Raw genomic sequence first — 17019 nt, 5'->3', positions numbered from 1 at the left:
AACAAATACCACAATTATTATGATTAAAATTAAGTGGGCCACCAGGAGTGGTGGCTCAGCACCGAGAGGAGATCCCACCACAGGTATCTTCGGGGCAGATAAGGGGAGGATGGTGCCCTGGTCAGGAGGGTGGCAGCAATGCAGGAGAGCAGAGGGATGGCATAGGCCGCTCTGGTCTGCCACTCTGGCACAGATTGGCCTGTCGCCGATGGCCCTAGACCACAGAACTAATCAGACTCCCTGCTGCAACGTACAGTTGCGGTAGGAAACGGGACACATCCGGAACATGTGTGGGTGATGGGGGCCAGGCAGCTTACATCCCCTCACTGTCTGTGGCAGGAGAGCTGAGTTTGGCAAGCTCTCTTGGCAACTGCCCAGCAGACTATCTCCTGGTTGGAAAGCCCTAGATAGAGAACCTCTGGTGGAGACTCATCTGTATATTGTAATGTTGTCTGTCACCACTGCATTCTTGGGGAAAAGTCAGAGGAGGACCGAACAAAAAAATGATGTCACCCAAAGATGTTATCCTGTGATCTGGATTGTGCTTGGCAGGGATATTGGAAAGAAAGATGTTTTCTGAGGCCCGTGGTTGTGCTGAGAAGGGATGGACAGGTCATTGTGTGGGCCGCAGAAGTGACGGGGAAGGTTGGGGGACAGTTAAACTTTCCCCGACTGTGGTTATGATCGCCAACAAACACCCCTGGAGCCTGGCAATGGGCTCTGAGGTTACTAAAGAAAAGGTTTAAGGGGACTGGGTCATGCCCCATCTCAAAATGTTTTCTGGTAAGGCCGAGATGATCACGGGCCCATCAGCTCCCTCAACACAAATGGCTTGCAATAATAATAATAATAATAATTAGGACAGTGCTTGACACATAGTAAGTGCTTAACAAATACCATCATATTATTAAATATCATCATCATCATATTAATATTATTATTATGGTACTTGTTAAGCCCTTACTATGTGCCAAGCACTGTTCTAAACACTGTGGTAATTACAAAGTAATCACGTTGGACACAGTCCCTGCCCCAGTTAGGGCTCACAGTTTTTACCCCCATTTTATTCATTCATTCAACAGTATTTATTGAGCGCTTACTATGTGCAGAGCACTGTACTAAGCGCTTGGGATGAACAAGTCGGCAACAGATAGAGACAGTCCCTGCCGTTTGACGGGCTTACAGTCTAATCGGGGGAGACGGACAGACAAGAACGATGGCACTAAACAGCGTCAAGGGGAAGAACATCTCGTAAAAACAATGGCAACTAAATAGAATCGAGGCGATTTACAATTCATTAACAAAATAAATAGGGTAACGAAAATATATACAGTTGAGCGGACGGGTACAGTGCTGTGGGGATGGGAAGGGAGAGGGGGAGGAGCAGAGGGAAAAGGGGAAAATGAGGCTTTAGCTGCGGAGAGGTAAAGGGGGGATGGCAGAGGGAGTAGAGGGGGAAGAGGAGCTCAGTCTGGGAAGGCCTCTTGGAGGAGGTGATTTTTAAGTAACTGTATCTCCCCCAGCGCTTAGAACAGCGCTTAAGCACATAGTAAGCGCTTAAGAAATACCAACATTATTAGTAAGCGCTTAACAAATACCATCGTTTACTTTCATTGAAAGAGGTGGTGGTGCGGGAGAGGGCGGGTCCGAAGCCCGGTTTGTAGCACGGTCAGAAGGATGAGCGCGCGAGCCCCCTCTCCCATTGCACGCGCCACCCACGCGCTTTAGCGCTTCTCCGCCCGTCTATAGCGCGCTCACGTGTCCGGCCCACGAGGTCCGCCCAGATAAGGGAACTGAGGCACAGAGAAGCAGTGTGACTTGCCCAAGGTCACATAGCAAACAATTGGCGGAGCTGGATTTAGACCCAGCTCCTTCTGACTCTCAGACCTTTGCTCTTTCCATTAGGGAACACTGCTTCTTTCATTAGATCCTTGTATTTGACTTGGTAATCCAAAATCGGACTGGGTTCCCCCAACAACCCGGGATGTCCTCAGTGAAGAGGACAAGCATGGGTAGGTCCGTGCCCACCTTTGCAGCTTCTGCACCGGAGGAGGGATCTGCTTTCTGTTAGGAGAGGGGAAATGAGGCAGGAACCCAAACTCCATGAATGTTTCAGCAACCATCAGTTCTAGGAAGTTCAAGGATGAAGCCTGGTCTTGAGCTGACTCTTCCCCTCCTTTTCAGGAGAGGATGTTTGCTGGCTGCTTTGAATTTCCTCAGCGTTCCTACATCCCAGGCCATGATGAAACGTGTACCCAGAAAGTTACATTCCAGCCGAGGAAAGAAGGCAGATAGAGTTGAAGACTCCACCCCCCACATTCACCCAATTAAAGCCATTTGTTTGACTCAAACACATCCTCTATCCCTCAGCCCCTCTCAAAAGTGATGATGTTTGCCTATTAGAGTCAACACATGCAGTCTGCTGGCAGCCCGTCAACTCGAACCATTTTGGGGGAGGGACTCCGGATGCACGGGACCGACCCTCCCCTACCACCGCCAGTTTGAGGGAGCGGTTGGGGTGTGCTCGGTTTGGCCGGGGCAGGTTAGCAGACTCCCAGTCATCCTTGACGGTCAGAACCTACGACCAACAGTGACCGCGGGCCCGCCTCCCCGGTCAGTTTAGGAGAAGTGGGCTGACCACTGCCTGTGCTTTTCATGCAGATGAGCCCGAGGGAAGAGTCGGGCTGGAGTCCATTAGTAACGTAAAAAAAAAAGCCTATGCTTTATTGCCACAGATCGGGAAAAGCTGCTTTTCGTCTGTGGTCACGACAGGAAATGTTATAAATGCTTATCTGACGATGGGGGTCGGTCAGGAGCATCCCAGGCATATTTCTGGTGTCAGAGTGTCTGGTTCTGTCCTGCTTCCTGCTGAGAACAGAGACCGCGTTCGGATTTTGTGTTTGGTTTGTGACTGTGGCCCCTACTCGGCCTAGTACTTCCTCACCCAGTCCCGCCTGTCTAGCAGCTGCTGAGCTTTTTTCCCTCCCCCGTTCCCTTTTAGGGTATGCTTATGTGCGGGCCAGGCTGGGGACTGGTCTTTGGTGGGGCTGGTCTTTGGTGGAGGGGGAGAAGGGGGCGGTCCCATCGTCCGCTCCCCCTCGGTGTTCCGGGCGGAACCGGTGGCTTCACGGATCTCATCTGGGCCGCATTGCTTTCACAGAGGTTTCCGTTGTATGTGCTCATGGCAAATTCCATGTCTAAGCCAGGGTTGTGGTTGGGCGGGGCGAGAGCCAGGGTAGGGGAGACCTCCATCTTGATTCCCGTGGCCCCAGAGGTAAGTCTCCCAGTGCACCCCCTTCCAGAAGGAGAATAGGTGGATACTCCGGGTCGGGCCGGGATGGTGTATGAGGGTGGCGGCAGAGGGGCAGCACTGCTTCTCTGTACCCACCCTGGCCCAGGCCCGTGCGGGTCTGGCCACGATGGCAGTGCTTTCTTTAGTTCATCAATCATTTGTCAGTGGTATTTACTGAGCACTTACAGTGGGCAGAGCACTACCAAGATCTTGGGAAAGTTCAATACATCAGAGTTGGTAGGTGTAATCCCTGCCCGCAAAGAACTTAACAGTCTTTGGAGCATTTTACAGTCTCTGGGGCTGCTCTCTTCAATCAATCAATCAATCGGTGGTTTTTATTGAGTACTTCATGTGGCCAGAGCAGTGTACTAAGCCTTTGGGATAGAACAGTGCATCAGAGTTGGTTCACACAATCCCTGCCCACAAGGAGGTTAGAGTCTTCGGAGAATCTTACAGTCTCCCAAGGCTCGGGGTGAAATCTCACTGGAACCAGAAGGGAGTGAGTGGGAAGGATAAAGATGCATGCTCTGTGATCATGGGAGCGTGTGGTCTCGATGAGTTTTTCTCAGCAGGAAAACTTAGTCTTTTTCTCTCTCCTATTGTCTCGGACAGGGTCGAGTCAGCTGTACCGGAAGGCTGATGGTCCAGGCCGTCAACCAGAGGGGCCGCAGCCCCCGCTCTCCATCGAGTCAACCCCACGGTCGAAGGTACCTCATTTGTTTCTTTGCGACTCATCTCTCCGAATTTCCAGGTCCGTTCAACACTCTCGGGAGAATTCCAAAGAGAATGCACACAGCTCTGCGGCCGGTGGCCAGCCGTTGCTCAACGGTGACCCGTCAGGCCATTGCTCAATGGTGACCCATCACCACCAGTCACCTCATTTCCACGAGCAAATCTCCGACCTTCCTTGAAACTCTGAGTGGTTTATCATTCTGCCTGATCCTTGTAAGCCCTTGGGGCGGGGGCTCTGGATCCATGGACGTCTACTGCAGGCTGAGCACGCACCTTGAGGGTGGGAGAGACAAGACAGGAACTTCAGGTTGGAAGCCACAGTGCTCCCTTAGGCTGCAGGAATCAAGATGTGAAAATTAGAGGGAAAAATGTCTGGAAAAGAGCAGGGCAGGGAGGTGCCTGGAGAGAGGGTGAAACTGAATCAACAACCACAGTTGCCATTTCAGCGAGCGTCACAGGTACAGACAGACGCGAGACATCGGGCTCTGTGTCAGAGTTGAGGATCCCTGTCTTGGCATTTGGCCCAGTCCGATTGAATTGAAACTTTGCTCTGGCCCATCCGGCATTAGTGTATTTATTTTTAACTACTGTCACCACACACACACAAACTCAGAGCTGTGCATGTGGTCACCAGAGGAGAATAAACCATGCACATATCAATTTTAATTTAAACAGCCCTCATCTTATTCCTGATCCTTCACCCGATCACCTGCCCCGAAGCCCAGACAGGTGCACATGGATCAGTTGCTCTTTATTGATCTCTGGGCAAACCGCAGTAGTTTATCATTGCTTCCAAAAATACAAAATGTCCTTCATTAGTTTATCCCTGCTTCCAAATATACACGATTTCCTCGCAGCCGGACCTGAGACCCTGAGCACCAAGTCAGTGGCTTCTGTGTGAAGATGGCCAATAAATGAAGTCTGTTAACAGTAATTTTCTAATGCTGATTTTTTTTGTTCTCCAAGCCCTAATAATAATCATGGTATTTGTTCAGCATAAACTATATGCCAAGCCCCATTCTAAGCCCTCGATACAAGATAAGAGAAGCAGCATGGTTTAGCGGAAAGACCACGGGCTCGGGAGTCAGAGGATGTGGGTTCTAATCCCAGCTCCGCCACTTGCCTAGCAGCATGGTTTAGCGGAAAGAGCACGGGCTCGGGAGTCAGAGGATGTGGGTTCTAATCTCGGTTCCGCCACTTGCCTGCTGCTGTGTGACCTTAGGCAAGTCACATAACTTCTCTGTGCCTCACTTCCCTCATCTGTAAAATGGGGATTAAGACTGTGAGCTCCATGTGGGACAACCTAATTGCGTTGTATCTACCCTGGCGCTTAGAACAGTGTTCGGCACATAATAAGCACTTAGCAAATATCATTATTATTATTATTGATCAGGTTGGACACAGTCCCTGTTCCCACATGGGGCTTAGTCTTAAGTAAGAGGAAGAACAGGTATTTAATCCCCATTTTACAGAGGAGGAAGCTAAGGCGCAGAGAATTTAGTGACTTGCCTAAGATCACACATATTAGGCAGAGCCAGGATTAGAACCCAGGTCCTTTGACTCCCAGCCCCAGGTCCTTTCCATTAGGCCACGCTGCTTCTCTAATGTCTAGATGGCTTCGTGGTCTAGGCCTGAAGGTACATCTCCCAACCAACGTGAACAGCTTAAAAAATATAGGGAGGAAGAAGAAAACAAGCCAAAAGGTATACTGCTCCTCTTTGGTTAATGTGCGTGGGCAGCTTTGGCTTCCTGAAACCTGTTAGTTCTCTTACTTTGATAAAATAAATATGAACATGTAATTTTTCCCAGATCTAGAAGCACAGTGGAAAACGGTGGTAATTTCCATTGAATAGGAGTCGGTAGTCCACAATAAATTAATTGGCGCCAGCTGCAGACCCTTCTCACAGAACTGCTCAAAAAACCCCCTCTATTTGGGAACAAATTGCTAAGATATAAGGGCCCGATGCTTAGTTTACCTCCTTGGAATGTAAAAAATCATTGTTTATGTTTTTTACCTAATGGTTATTGTGCTTATGTCTAATTTGGGCCTTGTTGTACGTTACTCTGTGAGTGGTCATGATTTCAGAAGCAGGATTTGTTGTGTAATATCAGGACCCGCCCTGCTCTTGGTGGATGTAATTATTCATTGGTGGAACACTAGGCTTGAGGATTTGGGGGTAACTTCTCATGGGCAGAGTCTTTTCCCTCTATTTAACACCCCTTCCCCAGCCCCTGGCATAGTTCTGTGTTTAGCACACAGGCCTCAATCAATCCTGCTAATGATGTTGATGAGAATAGAAAATGGTTTGTTTCTCAGCGACTCTCCCAACCCTTAAATAATAATAATAATAATAATGGCATTTGTTAAGCGCTAACTATGTGCCAAGCACTGTTCTAAGTGCTGGGAGGGATACAAGGTAATCAAGTTGTCCCATATGGGGCTCCCAGTCTTAAACTGCCTGTCCCTCCTTTCTGGAACTGAGTGATGTCTCTGCCTGCAGCAAATCCTCTCAGAGCGCCGCATATCCCTCCACGTCGTCTTAGTGGAAAGAGCCCAGGCTTGGGACTCAGGACGTGGGTTCTAATCCCAGCTCCTCCACTTGTCAGCTGTGTGACTCTGGGCAAGTCATTTCACTTCTGTGCCTCAGTTACCTCATCTGTAAAATGGGGGTTAAGACTGGGAGCCCCACTTGGGACAAACTGATTACCTTGTATCTGCCCCAGTGCTTAGAACAGTGCTTGGCAGGTCGTAAGCACTTAACAAATACCATCATCATTATTATTATCATCTCCGTTCCTTGAGGAGTTTCCAGTCCCCCTATGTTGATTGGATCCTGTAAAAGCCAGCAGTGGAAGAGACCCGAGACAGGGAGTTGTGCATTTCTTCCAGGCTCTGGATCTATGTAATCAAGCAATTGTATTTATTGAGCACTTACTATGTGCAGAGAACTGTTCTAAACTCTTCAGAGAGTACATTACAACAGAATTAGCAAACATATTTCCTGCCCATAATGAGCTTATAGTCTAGAGGGAGAGACGGGCATTAACATGAATCAATAAGTTTATAATATAATTTACAGATATGTACATTAGTGCTGTGGGGTTGAATGTGGGGCAAATGGCAAATATTCAAAGATCACAGATCAAAGTGCCTAGATGATGCAGTTGGGAATCGAGGGACAGGAATAGTGTCATTCATTCATTCATTCAATAGTATTTATTGAGCGCTTACTCTGTGCAGAGCACTGTACTAAGCGCTTGGAATGAACAAGTCGGCAACAGATAGAGACGGTCCCTGCCGTTTGACGGGCTTACGGTCTAATCGGGGGAGACGGACAGACGAGAACGATGGCAATAAATAGAGTCGAGGGGAAGAACATCTCGTAAAAACAATGGCAACTAAATAGAATTGAGGCGATGTACAATTCATTAACAAAATAAATAAGGTAATGAAAATATATACAGTTGAGCGGACGAGTACAGTGCTGAGGGGATGGGAAGGGAGAGGGGGAGGAGCAGAGGGAAATGGGGGGAAAAGAGGGTTAAGCTGCGGAGAGGTGAAGGGGGGGTGGTAGAGGGAGTAGAGGGAGAAGAGGAGCTCAGTATGGGAAGGCCTCTTGGAGGAGGTGAGTTTTAAGTAGGGTTAAAGAGGGGAAGAGAATCAGTTTGGCGGAGGTGAGGAGGGAGGGCGTTCCGGGACCGCGGGAGGACGTGGCCCAGGGGTCGACGGCAGGATAGGCGAGACTGAGGGAGCGAGACCGAGGGACAGTGAGGAGGTGGACGGCAGAGGAGCGGAGCGTGCGGGGTGGGCGGTGGAAAGAGAGAAGGGAAGAGAGGTAGGAAGGGGCAAGGTGATGTAGAGCCTTGAAGCCTAGAGTGAGGAGTTTTTGTTTGGAGCGGAAGTTGATAGGCAACCACTGGAGGTGTTTAAGAAGGGGAGTGACATGCCCAGATCGTTTCTGCAGGAAGATGAGCCGGGCAGCGGAGTGAAGAATAGACTGGAGCGGGGCGAGAGAGGAGGAAGGGAGATCAGAGAGAAGGCTGACACAGTAGTCTAGCCGGGATATAACGAGAGCCCGTAGCAGTAAGGTAGCCATTTGGGTGGAGAGGAAAGGGCGGATCTTGGCGATATTGTAATAAAGGTGAAACCGGCAGGTCTCGGTAACGGATAGGATGTGCGGGGTGAACGAGAGAGACGAGTCAAGGATGACACCGAGATCGCGAGCCCAAGAGACGGGAAGGATGGTCGTGCCATCCACGGTGATAGGGAAGTCTGGGAGAGGACCAGGTTTGGGAGGGAAGATGAGGAGCTCAGTCTCGCTCATGTTGAGTTTTAGGTGATGGGCCGACATCCAGGTGGAGACATCCCGGAGGCGGGAGGATATGCGAGCCTGAAGGGAGGGGGAGAGGACAGGGGCGGAGATGTAGATCTGCGTGTCATCTGCGTAGAGATGGTAGTCAAAGCCGTAGAGATGTAGTCAAAGCCGTGAGAGCGAATGAGTTCACCAAGGGAGTGAGTGCAAATGTAGTGTCTAATTTCCAACTGTGTTTTCTTTTCCCAGGGCTTAGTACAGTGCTCTGCACACAGTAAGCGCCTAAGAAATGCTTTTACTACTACTAAACAGGAATCAACTCTTTGGGAAGTTTTAAGTTTCATTTTTGTGTGGACAGTAATGTAAATGTAAATTACATAGATTAACTCAGGGTGACAGTCTTAAAGGCAGTAGAAAGCAAGGGCTTGTTTCCATTTAGTTTAGTACAAACTTTAATTTTGGATAATTTAATCTTTTTTTTTTTTAACCCAAATAAATTTTGGGGAAGAAAGGGAAATGAACTGTCCCAGGTTGTGAGAAGCAAAACAATAAAAGATCGAACTGTTTACCTTGTTTTTAAGGCCTCGATCTCACTCAAGAGATAGCGGAGATGAAAACGAACCGATCCAGGAACGATTTTTCAGACCTCACTTCTTGCAGGCTCCTGGAGACCTTATTGTTCAAGAAGGAAAACTCTGTAGGATGGACTGCAAGGTAAGAACTGCTTCCCTCCAGTGGACTGCCCGCACGTGACCACATCCTCCATTTCCCTTCCTGGGTTTTCCGCCCCACCTAGTGGAGAGTTGAACAAGCAGAACAAGAAATGTCCTGCAACAGGGAAACCGAGTGAATGAACCAGGGATTTGAGTAGCTAAAGTGGGACTGAAATGAAAGCAACCGTGTCCTATCTCACGGTTTCCATCACCTCTTCGTTTTGAAAACTGGGGCTTTATATTCTCTCCCTCAGTCAGTGCCATTACGAGAGAGACAGCCCTTACGCCTCTGTCTCTAGACTCTAAGCACGTTGTGGACAGGGCAGGTGTATGGTTTTATTGTACTGTCCCAAGCACTTAGTACAGTGCTCTGCACACAGTAAACACTCAATAAATACGATTGACTGACAGACTAAAGAATCCTGGGTCTGATAGACTATTGTCTGACCCTGTAATGGCCTGGCTCCTATTCTTATGAATGTACATTCAGTCTTCCTTTAACCCGGGGGCATCGTTCCAGACATATCCCGTGTTAAAGAAAACTCATTTGACTATACATGCTTTGACAAGCACCGCCTGTGAGCCACAACCGTTTTTTCAGCATGACACCATGTTCTCTCCCGACACCAAGTGTCAGACGAGCATACCCTAATTCCCTAGCAGTGCTCTACCCAACCCAGGGAGGAGAGCTCGAAGAATGGAACAACTGTGTCTATTCATACCGTCAGCCCCGACCTCATCGGAAGCTTTTCCCATCAAGTAGCAAAATGCACTCTTAGATCGCTTTCAAAATCTGTCCTGATGCGCACCACTGAAAATCCTTTTCTCTCTGACCACTGAAAATCGTATTCTCTCTGAATGCTTGTGACTTTGTCTAACTTCTTTCCTTTCTTCATTTCCAAGAGAAATTACCCTATCACCAATATTTGCTAACCCTAAGGGAGTTTTATAAATTAATTGGGCTTCCTCTGCTGGTTCTGTTGGAATCCTGCAGGAAACAGTGAAACTGTAATTCTCAATGACAATAATAGAGGGTAATAATAGACAGTAATAGAGGGTATTTTTAAAGAAAAATAGGAGGTAGCTCTCAGAAATGTCAGCCTCCCCAAATAAATCAGTGTTATTTATTGAGTGCTTACTGTGTGCAGAGCACCGTACTAAGCACCTTAAAGGAGTTTTATAAATTAGTTGGTCTCCCTCTTCTGGTTCTGTTGGAATCCCACGGTAAACAGTGAAACTTTAATTCCCAGTGAAAGTAATAGAGGGTATTTTTAAAGAAAAATAGGAGGTAGCTCAGAAATATCAGCCTCCCCAAATCAATCAGTGTTATTTATTGAATGCTTGCTGTGCGCAGAGCACTATACTAAGCACTTGGGAGAATACAACAGAGTTTGTAGACACCTTTCCTGCCTAAAATAAAAATCAGTCAATATCAGTTTCTAACTGAATCTGAACTATTTTCAGCATCCCTCCTTCTCCAAGACGAATTATCTTATTATGAACTTTTTATCCCTAAGGGTTTTTAGGGCTAAAAACTATAGACCACTAAACCCCATCCCATGAAGTCTTTTGTCACGCTCTGCATGTGTTCGGGAGAGACTCCTCCAAAACCAGACTTTAAATCTAAAGACTTAACATATTTTCTCTGTTGACTTTTCAGGCTGGACCTAAGATAGCTTAGTAAGACATTAGGGCCAATTGCCACAAGAAGTTAAACTAATGCTCTGCTACCTGGCCCTGGAGAATTTTTAATCAAATGCTGCAGTATGACGTGTGGGAATTCTTTTCCAATGCATTATATACAGAACAAGCCCAACTGCTTTCCCTGCTGCCAAAGAAAGTTTTTTGTTTAATTTTAATCTTTTTAGGACCTCAGATGAATTCTTGGATGAATCAACTCCCCTCATTTGAGCAGCGACCTTAGGGAAAAGCAGCCTTTCCCTCTCCGCTGATGGCTGTTCTTTTACCTCCCCCTATTCCCACGTGCAAATGGAGACTGCTCTCTGTCCAGAATGAGGTCCTGCTTGGAATGACCCTTGCCCCCTGAGATCATGTTCTTCGCTGCTGAAGGGGAAGGGGCATCTTCCCTTGACTGCGTATGACTAACTCTCCCATTGGAAGGGATCCAATGAGGAGTGGATGGCCGAGTGGGAAGAGACGACTCTGGCCGTTTCTCCCAACAAAAAAAAGTGATTAACTTGGAGGACAGGCTCCGTAACATGAGAACAGTCGGGGCTAGCCTGGTGCTACGAAAGTGGACCCAAGGACCTTTTGTTTCCCGAGTCTCTCTCTTAGTAATTGTAATAATAATTTTGGTATTCGTTAAGTCCTTACTATGTGTCAGGTCCTGTACTAAGCGCTGGGGTATCGGGTTGGACACAGTCCCTGTCCCACATAGAGGTCCCCGTCTCAATCCCCATCGTACAGATGAGGTAACTGAAGCGCAGAGGAATTAAGTGACTTGCCCAAGGTCACACAGCAGAAAAGTAGCAGAGCTGGGATTAGAGCCCAGGCCCATACTCTATCCAGTAGGCCATGCTTCTTTCCACTTGAACTTTGTCCTACTGATCCCAAATCTTGCCAATCAACCAGTCAATCAGTGCTACTTATTGAGCACTTACTGTGTGCGGAGCACTGTAGTTGACACTTGGGAGAGTACAATACAACAGATTTAGCAGGCCCTTTCCCTGCCCATAATGAGCTTATGGTCTAGATGAGGAAATAATACTAATTGCTTCTACAAAAGCCCACTCTCGTCAGTCTGTTGTGATGAGATGGAGCACTTACTGTGTGCAGAGCACCGTACTAAGCACTTGGGAGAGTACAATACAACCACAAACAGACACATTACATGAGTCTCTCCTGACACCAGAGTTGGGACACAGCAGAATTCGGCCCTTTGGCTCAAGGGGTTTCGCTTCACTAAACCGTAGGCGGTCTGCGTGGAAAGAGTGACGCAGAGCAACGCAGGCAGTGGAGGACTCGGGAGCAGACTTCTGCCACTTCCAAGGCCCTCAAAGAAAGAATTGTTTTACCACCCAGCTGACATTTTTTTGTCTGATAAATTTCCCATGAGCAGAGAAAAAGGAAAAAAAACCCCAAAACAAATCCTGAATGGAGCTTGGCTCCCATTCAGAGGGAAGGGCGAAGAGGCCGAGCAATGACAGGCAGTGCTCACCCACAGGATTCACCCACGCTGGAGCTCAGCAGGCATTAGCAATTCGTTGTGCCATTTTCAGATCCCCGGGCAGCGGGACTGTCGTGGTTTACACATTTGATAAAGTTTCCATTGTGTTTCCAAATTCATCACTTGCTTTCTGGGTTATCTCAAGATGTTTTTGTGGCCCAGTTTCAAGGAGAATAAAGATAACAATCCCTTGCGCTTGGGCATGAATGAGAAAATGTCTTTAGAGTCTTGGGAACTCCTCGGTGAAAGGCAGCTGTATAAGTACCGAATGAGGAAATCTGTTGACGTTATTAGAACGCTGTGTCTTTCCGAGCTCAAGGCCGTTTATGGACATCATATTCCTAATCCCCCTAAGCATCCATGAGAAGCAGACTGTTTTCCTCCTCACTTTGTTGATTGACAAAACAGTCTCTGTCCAAGGCCGCCCTTACATAGTCATTGTTAATTAAACATCAAGTCTCGCAGCGTGGGTCCCACAAGAGAAACACAATCGAGTGATGTCACTCGGCGATCTAACGGGCCGCCTGTTTTTCTTTCGTCGGCTTTCCAATTCAGGTGAGCGGCTTACCCACCCCAGATCTGAGTTGGCAATTGGATGGGAAACCAATCCGCCCTGACGGCGCTCACAAGATGCTGGTGCGTGAGAATGGCGTGCACTCCCTGATCATAGAACCTGTCACCTCCAGGGACGCTGGCATCTACACCTGCGTAGCCACTAACAGGGCTGGACAGAACTCCTTCAGCCTGGAGCTTGTGGTCGCTGGTAAGTTCTGCTGAGAAGCGTCACATCCCTCTTTAGATGCCGCCTAGAGACTCGTGGGAAATACCCCAGTGGGAAACGGAGGGTCCTGGTTGGGAGAACGGGAGATCTGGTGACAGAATCACAGGGGCCTTCTGTGTCCCAGGTCCTGGTGGGAGAAGGGATGACGGACACGGAACCAGCTCTATTTGTGATGCCCTTTAAGGGGTGGGAGCCGCTTTTCGGGGGGCTAAAAAATATCCCTTCTTTAAAGGGCCATGAAAATCAGCTAGTGGAATTCCCAAGGCCCAGTCACTGGTATATAAAATTCCTCCTTCTCCTTCCCTGGCTTGTGGCTCCTGTTAAACAGGTTCGTCTTCAGACGATCCAAGACTAATATGTCTTAAACAAATTTGGAGAGCGTTTGTGGAAAAGGAAATTCATACCTAGGGTCCCTTCGGTTTACTCCAGGTTAATCGGATTATGCGGGAGTGCATACATACAGACTCTCAGAACCTTAAAGCTTTAAATATACTCGAGAGAGGACAAAGGTCCTGGAAGGGACTCGAAATGAGGACTGTCATTGTTGTTTTCACACTGATTGATAGGAAACTCCCAAGGAAGGGCCTGCCTGGTGCCAGCCTGGCAGCCAAACCCACTTTGAGAGACCAGGATATCAATCAATGATATATATTAGTGATATATATGGAGAAGCAGCGTGGCTTAGTGGCAAGAGCATGGGCTTGGGCGTCAGAGGACGTGGGTTCTAATCCCTGCTCTGCCATTTATCTGCTGTGGGACCTTGAGCAAGTCACTTCACTTCTCTGGGCCTCAGTTACCTCATCTGTAAAATGGGGGTTAAGACTGAACCTCATATGCGTCAACTGGATCACCTTGGTTCTACCCCAATGCTTAGAACCGTGCCTGACACATAGTAAGCACTTAACAAATACCTTAATTATTATTATTATATATTGAGCGCTTGCCATGTGCAGAACCCCATACTAAGAACTTGGAGAAGGAGCTTGTTCTAGTGGATAGAGCAGGGCCTGGGAGTCAGAAGGATCTGGTCTAGTCCCAGCTCCGCCACTTATCTGCTATGTAACCTTGGGCAAGTCACTTCATTTATATGCCTCAGTTTCCTCATCTGTAAAATGGAAATTAAAACTGTGAGCCCTAATAATAATAATAATGATAATTATGGTAGTCGTTAAGCACTTGCCAAGTGCTTTTCTGAGGACTAGGGTAGATAAAAGGTAATCAAGTTGGACACAGTCTCTGTCCCACATGAGGCTCACACTCTTAATCCCCATTTTACAGATGAGGTAATTGAGGCACCCTAAAGTGAAGTAAGTGACTTGCCTAAGGTCATATGGCAGACGAGTGGAGGAGCCAGAATTAGAACCCACGTCTTTCAATCACATTTATGTACTTACTATGTGCAGAGCACTGTACTAAGTGCTTGGGAAAGTATAATACAACAATAAATAGTGACAATCCCTGCCTACAACGCGCTCACAGTCTCTGACCCCCAAGCCCGGGCTCTTGTCCCTAGGCTATGCCCAATTATCTCGTGTGTACCCCAGTGCTTAGTACAGTGCTTGGCACAAAGTGAGCGCTTAACAAATACCACAAAAGTTATTTTTTTTTTTTTGCTAAGTATTCAAAATACTGTTTTGAAGAGTAAGATCCCTTGAAGCTTCAAACTTTTTAAAGGGAAGTTTGTCGGGTGGAAAATTTCATGCCCCGCCCACCCTTGCGCCTATGTTAAATCTGCAGGAAACATTCCGACAGTCCAAGCCATTCTGCCGACTAATGGGGGAAATGACGGAACCTTCCAGAATGGCACGACCCGGCCCCCGCTCCGAAGGGGGCCGGAGGTTAGGGTGGGAAATGCGAACCCTCTCAGGGCCATTGAGCTCCGAGAGAGAGCGAGAGTCCTGGATGTCACCGTGGCGGCTTGCTCTTTTCCTGGTGAAATGTGACTCGGTCAGACCCGACTGCATTTGGAAGGCACGTGCGAGGCGGCACCTTTGGACAGGCTGAATAGGGAATGCCAGAAAGGCCACTGGCTGCCTGTCTCCTTTTTCACCAACCTTTACTACCCAGTGATGTTCAGAGGGAGGCCTTTGTGGGGAAATGTGAGTTTAATTTGCTCTGGATCTTGACAATCAGAGAACTGCCTGGGGTTTAGCCACATAATATTAATAATGATGATGGTATATGTTAAAGCGCTTACTATGTGCCGAGGACTGTTCTAGGCACTGAGGTAGGTAGATACAAGATAATCAGGTTGTCCCACGTGGGGTTTACAGTCTTAATCCCCATTTTACAGATGAGGAGACTGAGGCACAGAGAAGCGAAGTGACTTGCCCAGAGTCACACAGCTGACAAGTGTCAGAGCTGAGATTAGAACCCGTGACCTCTGACTCCCAAGCCCGGGCTCTTTCCACTGAGCCACGCTACTTCTCACGTGTCCCAGTGTACCAGTTGCGTTCAGGAGCCTTGAACTGTTGCCTGCCCCGAGGCCACCCACCGGGATTGGAGGCTGGAGGAGCTGCTCTGTCGAGTCCCCTGCTGATGGGCCTCACTGCCTCAGAACTTGCTCCCCATTTTACAGATGAGGGAACCGAGGCCCAGAGAAGTGAAGCGACTTGCCCAGAGTCACCCAGCTGATGGGTGGCGGAGCCGGGATTAGACCCCTCAGAGCTGCCACCCTCCCTGAGCCTCAGAGTCATTTTAAGGGCCAAATCTGCTCCCCCCCCCCCCCGACCCAAAGGTGCGTGGCAGACCAACTCCACTGCTGCTGGACCCGTGGGCAGCGTTCACATCCCGTAGTTGCTGGGGCATCCCGCCTCTGCTCCTTGTCAGCTGTGTGACTATGGGCAAGTCACTTCACTTCTCTGTGCTTCAGTTCCCTCATCTGTAAAATGGGGATGAAGACAGCCTCACATGGGACAACCTCATTCTCCTGTATCTACCCCAGCGCTTAGAACAGTGCTCTGCACGTAGTAAGCGCTTAACAAATACCAACATTATTATTTATTATTATTATTATTATTATTAATGGGGAAAAACCTTCCAGAAAGGCGTGACACGGTACGACTGGGACGTCAGGGCCAGACGTGTGAACCTCGGGGATGGGATTAGCCTGGGCTGTAAAAGAAATTCCCAGTGAATTTTGTTGCTTCCAAATTTAGTCAGACGTAGCTTAAGGAAAACTGAAACTCCCCCAGTAAGAGAGGAGCTTTTTACAGGTGATTTTGGAAGGTTTGCCTGGGTTTTCGTGTGGGCTGCCTGTCTGGCGGCAGGCTGGCCACTAGAGGGCGCCAGGCCCCCAAGTACCCGGCCAGGTGGATTCAGGGCAACCTCGGCTCATTCACAAAAAATTGCTTTGGCCCCATCGGAGCAGCTCCTTCATCCCTCCCCGCTCTTTAAACAGCAACCACGGAATCCGAATGCCGCCTTCTGGCCCAGCACCAGTGGAGTTGCTTCGCCCTCTGCCTTTGGACGTTCCGGTGGGGAGCGCAGATCCGGCCCCCAAAGCTGCCTCTGCGGTGCGGGAGGTCTGAGGCGGCACAGGTCACACTCCCCTCGACAGAGGACTTTAGAGCAGCTCCTCTAGCCTCCCAGTTCTAGGCTTCTGGGCTCAGTGCTGGCCTCCTGCTTGGGGACCACTAACTTATCCTGATGGCCTCAGTGGAGAATAATCCATTTAATTGTCTTTCCTCCGGGCGGCCTAGCTAGATTGGCTTGGCAAACGGGAAGTGGCAATTTGCGGAGGAAGAGACTTCGAGGTCTTCACTCCTCCCTAGAAAAAGACACGCAGAGAGGCGAGCCGATGTGGTCGGGATTTAATCAATCAACTTGTACCTATCCCAGCATTTAGAACAGAGCTCGGTACAAAGGAAGTGCTTAACAAGTACTATTATTATTATTATTATCATCATTATTGATCAGTGGTATTTATTGAGTGCTTACTACTGGTGCCTCTTGGTTTTCCAGTCCTGGAGTCAAAATAGTGCTTGGTACATAGGAAATGC

The 17019-nt window shown here is 48.4% G+C and overlaps 1 protein-coding gene across 6 annotated transcripts in view; it reads left to right on the top strand.

The window, feature by feature from the left end:
* The window catches only part of PALLD (palladin, cytoskeletal associated protein), a 420168-nt gene that overhangs the window by 397779 nt on the left and 5370 nt on the right, over positions 1-17019 (top strand). For all 6 annotated transcript variants that reach the window (XM_029076742.2, XM_029076741.2, XM_029076743.2 and 3 more), the window contains 3 exons: positions 3905-3999; positions 8919-9051; positions 12793-13000. In XM_029076742.2, coding sequence (XP_028932575.1) covers positions 3905-3999; positions 8919-9051; positions 12793-13000 — 436 coding nt within the window. The remainder of the gene's footprint in view (positions 1-3904; positions 4000-8918; positions 9052-12792; positions 13001-17019) is intronic.

This window comes from Ornithorhynchus anatinus, chromosome 12, assembly GCF_004115215.2.
Source record: "Ornithorhynchus anatinus isolate Pmale09 chromosome 12, mOrnAna1.pri.v4, whole genome shotgun sequence".
In the NCBI taxonomy this organism is placed as follows: domain Eukaryota; kingdom Metazoa; phylum Chordata; class Mammalia; order Monotremata; family Ornithorhynchidae; genus Ornithorhynchus; species Ornithorhynchus anatinus.
Note: the sequence above shows the minus strand (reverse complement) of the source record. Positions and strands in the feature narration are given on the sequence as shown.